Source organism: Pogoniulus pusillus, chromosome 13, assembly GCF_015220805.1.
Source record: "Pogoniulus pusillus isolate bPogPus1 chromosome 13, bPogPus1.pri, whole genome shotgun sequence".
In the NCBI taxonomy this organism is placed as follows: Eukaryota; Metazoa; Chordata; class Aves; order Piciformes; family Lybiidae; genus Pogoniulus; species Pogoniulus pusillus.
Window position 1 is genome coordinate 8,102,524 of NC_087276.1, and position 10,783 is coordinate 8,113,306.

At 58.8% G+C, this 10,783-nt stretch overlaps 1 protein-coding gene across 1 annotated transcript; it reads right to left on the bottom strand.

Annotated features, from left to right (window-relative positions):
* Positions 1 to 455: 455 nt before the first annotated feature.
* Positions 456 to 2,511, bottom strand: FAM43A (family with sequence similarity 43 member A). Its single transcript, XM_064152895.1, has one exon. The coding sequence runs from the start codon at positions 2,316 to 2,318 to the stop codon at positions 1,230 to 1,232; it is 1,089 nt and encodes a 362-aa protein (XP_064008965.1). The 5' UTR covers positions 2,319 to 2,511; the 3' UTR covers positions 456 to 1,229.
* Between the last annotated feature and the right edge of the window lie 8,272 nt (positions 2,512 to 10,783).

The following is a 10,783-nucleotide window of genomic DNA, read 5'->3' on the forward strand; positions in this document are numbered from 1 at the left end:
CATGGCTAATCAACTTCACTGCTTACCCTGGATGGTTATGAAATTGTCTTGGGCTAGCACTGTGAGGGACCAGTGACGGCAGCAGCACCTGACTGGACAGAGCCAGGGAAAGCTGCACAGAGTTCCCAGCCCCATGAGCAAGCCGCACCGCCAGGCAAAGGGCAGAGCCCCACGGCAGCCGCAGAGCTGCACAGTAAGGGTTCTAGCACGTTCCTACCTATCATTAAAGGCTGCCGAGAGAGAAAACCTCCTCCCTGTGCATTGTGAAAGACCTAAAGTGCCCAGTGCATTTCCCTGCAATGAGGTTTTCCATGTGGCTCAAGACTCGCACTCAGTGCTTGCAAGGGCTGTTTTGCGCCGTGCCCTCCTGCAGCTACCACACAGCCCGAGGGATCTCTTCCTGCCGTCTCCTGACACGAACATGCAGACCAGCCAAACCGCCACAGCAAACCCAGTTTCTTTTAAATTACTGTCATCTTTATTTTCTTCACATATGTGCAAACAGAGGAGATCGCAATGGTGGTGTTCTTAAAAATAACAAAATGTATTTCGCATACATTTCCCTATATACAAGTGAACAGCCACAAGTAGTCTTCTTTTGCACAGCAAAAGATCTGGAGCATTGAGACCGGGGACAGGACCGGGGCCCAAAAAAAAAAGGAAAGGATCTAACTTAGAAATAACAATTAAAAAAAACCCCAATAGTTCACAACAGTGCAAACCTCTCGGACACGACAGCACGATGGAGTGACTTTAATGGAGAAAACGGCGGGGGGAGCCCACTCGGATGTGAGATTTGTCTGTAAACAAGGCGCAACACCTCCCTCCCACCGCCCTCCCCGGGGAAAGCTATTCCAGGAATTTGGCAGATCTTCAAGGGCAAAGCCGGAGGTAAACAGCCCACGGCCGCCTCCCCTCCTCGGGCCACGGAGGGCTGGGGCCCGGCTCCGGCGACCGTCGGCATCGGGAGGGGCTTTCCGGGATGCTGCGGGACGTAGGGGCACCGCAGGGAACGCGGGCGGCCGCAGAGGCCCCGGCGCGCTCCCGTACGGGCCGTGCTATCCCGAAAGGGTCCCCGTGAGCGCCGGAGGGGCCGTGTAACCTCGGCGAGGCCGGAATGGGCTCGGTGCGCCCCGGCGGGGCCGTGCGCTCCCGGAGGGCACCCGGTGTTCTCCGGCGGCACCGTGCGCGCCCGGAAGGGGCAGCGCAGCCCGGGCGCGGCCGAACGCTCAGCCGGTCTCGGGGTCGCCGGGGGACGGCTGCTCGGCGCCGTTGCAGGGCGGGGCGGCGCCGTCCGGGCCGTTGCTCTCCAAGGAGGACTCACTGCCCGTGCTCTCGCCGGAGAGCAGCCGGCGGACGCGGAGGTCGGCGCGCAGCGAGCGCAGGTCGTTGCCCAGGCTGAGCTCGCCCAGGTCGCGGAGGAGCTGGCCCAGCTCCGGGCTCTCGCCGCTGCCGGCACCGGCGCGCATCAGCTCGCCCTCGGGCTCGCCCAGAGCCTCCAGAATGTCCTCGCAGTCGCAGTGCATGGCCCGCTCCTCCTGCTCCTCGCCCAGCAGGTCCTCCGTGATGGAGCCCAGCTTGGGTGCGCTGCGGCTCCGCTCTACGGGGGGCTTGTAGCAGCACTGCCCGTTGAGCAGCTTGCGCAGCGGCACCAGCGGGATGCTCTGCTCACCCACCAGCTGTTGCTGCTGATGCCGCGCGTCGTCCCGCTTCTTCAGTCGGCGAAACTCAGCCAGTGCTGTGGCTGAGGTCTGGTAGAGCAGCAGGGCCATGGCTTTCGCCTTCTCGGGCTTGGAGACCAGAACGGCGTGGCAGCGCAGCATCACCGCCTTGTGCTTCAGCTCGTGGCGGTAGATCCAGGCGAAGACGCGCGGCAGGCGCGGGTCGGCCACGCAGTAGGTGACCCGGTGCAGCAGGTAGAGGTGGCCCGGCCGGCGCAGCCCCTTGTCCTCGGCGTGTGCCATGCGGATGCCCTGCGCGCTTATGGTCAGCTTCATCTTGGTGCCTTGCCGGCCCGCCTCGCTCTTGCTCCAGATCTTGCAGACGGCCAGGTCCGTGCAGCCCTCGCCCTTAGACTGGATGGTGGTGGCGTTGCCCAGGTAGAGCACGGTGTACGTGGGGTCCTCGCTGGTGACGCGGAATTTCCGCCGCTTGGAGCGGAACATGCTGCCCACGCGGTGCAGGGCGCTCTCGGGGCAGGCGCGGGCTAGCGAAGTGAGCGCCGAGTAGTGCACGCTGACCGCGTACCCCTTGGGCTTGCTCTGCCGCCGCGCCTCACCCGCCACCAGCTCCACCTTGCTCCGCTTCCAGGGCAGCATCGCCCCGTGGAGCCGCGGCTAGGCGCCGCGCCGACGGCTCCGGGCGCGGGGGGACATGCCACGGCGGCGGCTGGGCTGCCCGCCCGCCTCACATCCTTGCGGGCGCCGGGCCGCCGCGGCCGTAGATATAGGCGGGCGCCGGCGCTCCGCGGGCGCGGAGAGGGGAGGCCCCGCGCACCGAGGGCGGAGCGCCCGCTGCCCGCGGCCCGCCGAGCCGGCGGCGCGCTGCTCGCCGCCCGCCGCCGCCGCTGCTCTGCGCCGCCCGCCGCGGCGCCCCGACCCCAGCCCCGGCCCCGCCGCGCCGTGGGGCGGGCAGGGGGCGGGCACGGGGCGGTTCCAGCCCGGCCGGGCGGTGTCTGCGCTGCAGCGGAGCGCTGGTCTGGGCAGAGGGACGAGCCGCTGCCTCCCGGCGTGGGGGACTGAGGCGCGGCAGGGACGCCGGTTTGCAGGGCGGCTCGGTCCGGACGCTCGGGCAGAACCGTGCCCACGACCAGGCGGGCCGGTGCGTCGGTGCCGCAGCGCTCTCCTGCAGCCTCCAGCGCGGAGGGTGGGGAGTGCAGCCGGGGGCGAACGGGCAGCTTAAAGTCTCCACAAGCGATGCACATCCCAAGGCCGCTACGGGATCCCACGCTCAGGCGGTCGACCGGGAGAGCCCAAACCCCAGCGGCCTTCCTGGCCAGGGCGCGCCGTGGAGGAGTCCCGCTCTTGCGACACGGGCTTCTCTTTGGCTTGGTTAATCCGGCTCCGAGAGCCGAAGGGCCTGCAACAAGTAAAGCTATTGTGTGTGAGTAATGCATGCAGCGCCAAGCAACAAGAAGCCCTCTTGAAACCCTTCGCTGTGGTTTCTCGAGTGCAGTTACCGACATAATAAGAAAGTTGGTGTCTGTGCCGCTGCTGTAGCTTCACATGTGTTAAAGCCTCTGCCAGAAAGAAGAGTGATTCCATGGGTGCAGGGTATGGCACTGTCGGGATTTGGGTAAACACCGAGCAAAAGCAGGAGAAGCAGGTACTGCTGTGGTGAAATAGGCAAACGCCTGCTTAAAGGATGTGACCGTGTCTGGAGTGGGGATCAATTAAAACACGCGTGTGGGTGGTTAGCGTTTGTTGTTATTGCAGTGCGCCACCTAGCAGATGACTTGGGAAGTACAAGTGGCTGCAGGGGCCGGAGCTGAGTTGTTAGGCGCACTCGCCCGTTTGCTTGGGCGGGGGGTCGAAAGTACCCCCTCAGCCGAGGGTAGCGGCGGCGCCGCCTTCCCCCGAGACAATTCAGCCACATCTGGTGCTCGAGGATGCCTGACCACATCTGTGGTTTCCAGGGGCCGGTGGTGGGTGTGGAGCTGCAAGACTTTGTTTCCTGTCTTCGGTGGCTGTAGTGCAGCAGTTTCAGGGGGTTAGGAAGGCTGTTGCTGGCCCTGAGAAGTGAATGTGTTAATTCTCTTGTTTTCCTTTGGGAAGACTGCAGCTGGGGAGCTGCCTGGGCTGAATGCCCTCCAGCCAATGCACGTGAGCTGTTGCACAGCTGTGGTAAGCTCTCTGAGCCACATGGCATATGTGCCCACTGGGATGCCCATTTGGGCTTGGCACTGTGCTGAATCCAGCATCTTGGATGGATGGCCAGACTCAATAATCCCAAGTGGAAAGCAGTGATAAGTGGTGTTCCTCAGGGGGTCAGCATTGGGACCAGTGCTGTTTAACACCTTTGTCAGTGACATGGACAAGTGGGACTGAGAGCACCTGCAGCAAGTTGGCAATGACACTGTACTGTGTGGTGTGGTTAACACACTGGAGGAAAGGATGCCATGCAGAGACAGGCTTGATAGTTGGGTCTGGGCAAACCTGTGGCAGTGGGAATTAAACTGGATGATCTTTAAGGTCCCTTCCAACCCAAACCATTGAATGATTCTGTGGTTCTGTGGAAGCTCTGACCTCCTTGCCCTCCCCACCATGAGGTGGAGGTTTCCTTATCAAGCCCCTGAGAGACCAGATATAGGGGCTCCAGGTGGTAGCTGGATAGCAGCAGCACCTCTGACATAGCTACCTCTGGGCCAGCTGGAAGGTGTCTTGTGGTTGCAGCTCTTCTGGAGGGCAGAAACCATCTCAGTTCAATTCCTTGCCATGCTAGCTCACCAGTTGGTGTGCCAGAGACAGTTGCAACCTTCTTTGCTGCACTAATGGGCGCAGGTAGCTTCTAGACTGTCTTTTTCCTGGTTTGGGGCAGCTCCTTCAATTCTAGGCATGGAGAATCATCATATGCCTTGGCAACAGAAGAGCACATTGTGAGTTGTGATGCAGTGTGATGACAATTCCCAAAGGAAATGCTGACCCTTCCTAGTCCTCTGCTGGAGTGAGGAGCTGTGCTGCAGTGTTTGGGTGAAGCCTGGCAGCAGGGACCAGCCTAGTTGAGACTGGCACACCTGCCCTAGCCATGGGGCTATTCCTGTGACGTTGGACGTCCATATTTCACAGCCAGGAGGAGAAGCTGAGGCACAGTGAGAAGGGAGCTTGCCCTGTGAGGGCAGGGCATGCTGCATGGCTCCCAGAGAACACGAGGCTCCCTCCTCACCTGCAAGGTCGGCAGCGCCCCTGCACACTGGGTACTTATCTGCACAGCCCTGTAGCCTGGGGGAAGCATAGCAGCCTGCTCCCTAATGCCCCAGCAGCTACTCAGCATCACCTGCCTGCATGTGCTTGCTTGGAGAGCTTGTGTGAGGCATGGGAAAGTCTGTAAGATACCATCTCTGCCCTGCAGTCCAGGCTGCTCTGCGCTGGCAGCACAGCAAGTGCTGCACTTGGCCCTTGGAGAACTTCTCTCCCTGCTCCACTCCATCTTCCTTTGCTGGTCATTCCAGGTTGTGCTGGAGCCCATGGTTGCTCCTCATCATGAGCCTCTGGGCTCTAGGGTGCAGTTGCACCACTAAAGTGCAGGCAGGCAGCTGCAGGCAGCTGCCCATTGCCTCGGTTGGAGGCAGATGCCAGGCTGCTTGTACAGGTTGCTCTGCCGTGGCCTTAGAGAAATGCCAGAACCTGCCCAGTGGGTGAGGGTAAAACCTCGCAGAGCAGCTCTGCTTCAGGGATAGTTTTCGTGCCCAGCAGCTGGGACTGGAGCTGGTGTCAGTCTCTGCTTGGGGAGAGGAATGGGAAAAAATGCTCTGGGAAATGATAGGACAAGACCCAAGTGCTTCATGGGCACATCTTGATTTTGTCAGTGTATGAAGACATGCCAGGCTTTGTCCCCTCAGGCAGCAACGGTGCTGCTTGTACCACAGCAGCCCAAGCGATCCAGTCAAAGGGAGATGTTTCAAACTGTGCTTCAGTGTTTCCCAAAACAAAGTGTTGCAGGGGCTCTGTAACTGTGCTAAGTGACGAAGTTGCAGCTCTTTGTTCCAAACCGGGACAAAGGAAGCACTGCTCGACTGTCAGGATTTTCCATGAACTGGAAAGCACTGGGAGTGGCACCTAGGTCCTGCAGGACATCAGTGGGGACAGGAAGGGTGCCACAGCCCACAGCCCCTGTGGCTGCCGTCCAACTGGCTGCAGATGGCTGCTTACTGGCAGGGGCTAGGGTAACCTGAAATGTGTTGGCAAGGCAGGGACAGTGCCTCCTGCTCAGGGAGAAAGGGTGTTAATATCCCTTAATGAACGCTACCTGCCCTCTGGTTGCCCTCCTGCCTCTCCCAATGAGAATGGCACCTTCTCCTGCCTGCTGTCCTGCCCTGGCAGGACTTTGAGGGTCAGAGCTGGGGCACCTGTGATGCCAGGGTGGCATGAGGACCTTGAAGGGTCCAAGTGATGACAGCCCTGCGTCTCCTTAGGTGCTCCAAAGGTGCTGTCAGTGCAGCTCAGGGTGCTACAGCCCCGGGGCCAGTGTGTGCTGCTTGTGAGGTCGTGGCAGTGGTGGCACACCTCTGCTGCGGTTGTTTTGCAGTCACAGAGGGCGGCACGCCCTGCTTCCTGCACAGGCGGCCCTGCTGCTTCCTGCACCCTTAGATATAATTAGAAGGGCAGTCAGAGGCCAGGCAAGCCAAGCCCTCCCTCAGGGGTCATGGCACCCTCAGGGTGGGCCTTGCCAAACCAGTGGGACAGTGTTGGGCAGCCGTCTTCCTGCCACGCTGCCAGCCGAGGGGTATGGAAGTGGTGTTAGGGCAGCATCCCTTGGGCTTGTCCCCGCTGCCCTCCACATGGGCAGGCGTGGCCTCATGGTGGCAGCCCCCAAGTTGAGGCATCAAGCAGGCAGTGGTGGGCAGTGGGGACAAGCCTACCCAGACAGAGCCAGCATCCTGGGAGCTGGAGAAATCCCCTATCAGCTTCCTGCCCGGTGCCTCTCACCTTCAAAGATGCAAGCAGCTCTTGCTAATTATCTTCCCCTCACCCTGCCAGGCAGGGAGGTGATGTTATCTTCATAGGGCTGGTGGAAGAAGCAGGCTCTAAAGCACTCAGCTCAGGGCCCCAGTGGGGCCAGTGCCTTCTCAGGGCTCAGTCTTGGGCAGGCAGCCCTGCTTCAGAGCTCCCTGAGGTGCTGCTCTTCCTAGGGAGGACTGAAAGTTTCACTGAAAGATGTGGGATCTTGCAGAATGGCCTTTCCCTGTTCCTCCTCCTGAGTACAGCTGGGAAGAAGGGGGCTCAAGCAGCTGCAGTTGTGCACAGAGCAAAATTGTCTTGGTGTTCTTGCAAGGGTGCTTTGGGGAGGGTTTCTTAATGGGTCTGCTTGTCAGGCTGAGGCTGGCAGTGCTGCTGAATTGAGCATTGTGAGCCTATGTGAATAATGAATAGCTGTCACATGAATATTTTAGAGACACAGTCCTGAGATCTCCCAGTGCTGCCTCAGAGGAACATGGAGGAAAAGCTGTCCAGAAAGAACAATGTTTCCTTTAGGCAAAAATGCACTGACGTTGTCGGCTTCTGAAAACAAGAGCTGCTGCTCCTAAATAATTCTCAGATTTGCATGAAAAACTGGAGCAGTGGTTTGCCTCCGAGGCTGAAGAAGTTGGGAGGGAAGCCAGCCCTTTTGCCACAAGCTGATGATTACAGCGGGCTGGAAGGACAGCAGATTTTACTTCGTCTGTGCAGCGGCTTCGCAAGAAATCCCAAAGCTCTCCAAGGAGCCAGCAGCACTGGGCACTCAGTTAATGCACTTCAAAGGAGAGGTGTGGGGATGCACAGGGGGTACTCGTTGTCCTAAGGCAGCAGTGCAATGCTGGTGAAGAGCTGAGTTGCAAAAACAGGGCCCCGCAGTGAAAATCGCCTTTCTTTTGAATGCTGCGGCAGCTGCTGCGCTGTGTGGGAGCAGGCTGCAGACCAACAGGTTGGTTGGACTGTGAAGCAGCAGGGCCTTCTTCTCCACATTCTCCTTGGCTGTCTGCAGCCTTGGCACACACATAGAGGTGCCAAGCAGGCCCTGTGCATCTCTTGTGACAGCATCTTTTCCTTGGTGTCTTCTTTCACTGTGTGCAGCTAATCCACAAACAAATGTCTTGTAGAGGCTGCAGGCTGTTGTGGTCAGATAGAACCAGAAGAAGCCTGTCTCGCTCAGTTAGGCATTGCAGAGCAACAGGAGTGTGATGAGAAACACTGCAATTAGAAACAGGCAATTAAAACCCTTGCTGAAGCTCTGATGGCTCTTGTTGCTCAGATCACCCGATCTGTGTCTCCTTCAACGTTGCTTGCCTCAGAGCGATCCTTGCTGTGCTGCTGCCATCAGAAGCAATTCCTTAGTGTTTGTCGAGTGCCCAGAGATGGATCTCTTTCAAGGGTGAGGGAGGGCAATTTGGGAATTTCTTCAGCAGCTCCCAGGAAATATCTACAGTGTCTGTCCCTGCAGTGCTTCAGTCTGGCAATGGGGAACGGTGTCGGGAAAAAAGGAGGTGTGGGAAAAACATCACAATCAGAATGCACAGATCTTTGCTTTTCAGGTTACTCTCAAGCTTTGCTGCCCCCAGGATGCACCGAAGGTTGCAGGCAGCCTAAGCCTCCCTTTTCCACCATGCCAGCACTTCTGCCTGGCCCCTGAGCTTCCAGGTCATGCCACTGGCTGTGGCTGCCTGTTTCCCATTGAAGGGCCACCAAGCTCTGCACTCCGTACCAGTGGCTGTGTCACCAGCCGAAGACCCCAGTGGTGGCAAAGCCTCGCTGCTGGGGCTGTGCTGGTGGGATTATTAAAGCATTTTGCCCCTGGTTGGGTGGCCTGGGAACAGCATCGCTCGTGCCTCGGCTGTGGGGTTAGATGTGCTGCCAGACCCAGAGTGTGGGTCAGCAGTGTGCCCAGGTGGCCAAGAGAGCCAGTGGCATCCTGGCCTGCATCAGGAATGGTGTGGTCAGCAGGAGCAGGGAGGTCATTCTGCCCCTGTACTCTGCACTGGTTAGACCACACCTTGAGTCCTGTGTTCAGTTCTGGGCCCCCCAGTTTAGGAGGGACATTGAGATGCTTGAGTGTGTCCAGAGAAGGGCAACGAGGCTGGGGAGAGGCCTTGAGCACAGCCCTACGAGGAGAGGCTGAGGGAGCTGGGATTGGTTAGCCTGGAGAAGAGGAGGCTCAGGGGAGACCTTATTGCTGTCTACAACTACCTGAGGGGTGGTTGTGGCCAGGAGGAGGTTGCTCTCTTCTCTCAGGTGGCCAGCACCAGAACGAGAGGACACAGCCTCAGGCTGTGCCAGGGGAGATTTAGGCTGGAGGTGAGGAGAAAGTTCTTCACTGAGAGAGTCATTGGACACTGGAATGGGCTGCCCAGGGAGGTGGTGGAGTCGCCGTCCCTGGAGCTGTTCAAGGCAGGATTGGACGTGGCACTTGGTGCCATGGTCTGGCCTTGAGCTCTGTGGTAAAGGGTTGGACTTGATGATCTGTGAGGTCTCTTCCAACCTTGGTGATACTGTGATGCTGTGATACTGTGGGGGAAAGGCTGGGCTGGCTGGCTGCTCTGGCTGACGATTATGCCATGGAGAAGGAAGGCAACTTTTAACTGAAGTACAGAAGAAATACATTAATGAGCACTTCTGTTATTGCCTCAGTGCCCACACAAAGGCCTTAGATGGTTTTATTAAAGACAACTTGATTAAAAATGAGTTTACTAAATCACCGTGTGCTGTCTGCAGCCCACTAGCCTCATGTAAATGAAAAGGCAAATGCTGAGTCCCCTTTCATCTGTCTTACTTGCCTTTAGGAAGCAAAGGAGCAGCTGGGCCAGGCTGATGGTGGTGGCAGAGCCTGGGCTGAGCATGGCAAGGGTTCAGATATGCTTGGGAAGTTTATGCCATATGGTAGCCAACTTGGAAAGACGAAAGGAAGAACTGCATCTTCCCGGGGAGTGTTTATCACGGGGAGGCATCACACACTGCTGAGCGTGAGAAAAGACTCCCCCTGCCCACGGAGCTTTGCATGCTGCCATGCTGTTGGCAGCCAAGCACCTGCATTTTTGCCTGGCTGTGTTTGTGGTGCCTGTGTTTTTCAGGGATTAGCCGGGATGTTATCCAATTAAAACTGATATACATTACAGAGTTATAGTCAAAAATGTCTGGCCTCAACCCAACACCCATCAAGGAGAAATGGTTCATAAATCAGTTCACTGTGCAAGGACAGGTCGAGTTGTTTATTAATTAAGCCTTCTCTCCTATCTTGACCTGGACTGACCATAACGGCTGCTGCCAAAACCTGTTTGATGGTCGCCTGGCTGGGCAGGCAGAGGTGCCCTGACTGGCTGGATTTTGGCAGCACACCGTGCACCGTCACATCACAGGTGTCACTGTCATTTCTTCTGTGCACTGATTGCCGTGTTGGGATGATGGAGGCTGAGGATGGGGACCTTGCATTGGAGTAGATGTGTGACAGGGCACAGGGGCAGCCACAGCCTTGGAAGTTTGTGACCTTCCATGGAGGGACGCACAAAACCTCTACCCCTGTCTCTGCCTGCACTGCTTGCTGCCGGTGCTGTTTGGATCGTGGAAACAGCATCTACAGCAGGTCAGATCAGCAAGTGAAGAGCAGCCCTCGCAGCTGCCAGCGGTGCACAGCCCTGCGGCACTGGGTTTGGCTGTGCCCTGCGTTCGATTAGTGCTGTGGTGGGGGCTGGCGACTGCTGAGGGAGTGAGAGGGAGTGAGCTGGGCTTGGGAAAGGGGAATGCCAGAGAGGTGTGTGCCTATGCTGAAAGCCGCGGGAGGGAGGGATGGGTGCGTGGAGTGATGGCGGGACGGAGGGATGCGGGGACAGGGCAGAGCTGGGGTAGAGGGAGGGCCAGACAGGGCTGCTGGGTGGCCGGTCCGTGCGCGTACTGAAGGGCGCCGAGGCGGGCAGGGCACAGCTGGTCCGGTCCCGGTCCCGGTCCCGGTCCCGGTCCCGGGGGGCTGCGGGGCCCTGGCGCCTCCCGGCGGCAGCGGCGTGGAGGGCGGGCAGTGCCGGAACGCCGCTGCCCGGAACGCTGCTCCGCCGGCCGCCGCTCTCGGCGGACGTACCCGGGAGGGCCCGCGGAAGCGAGGC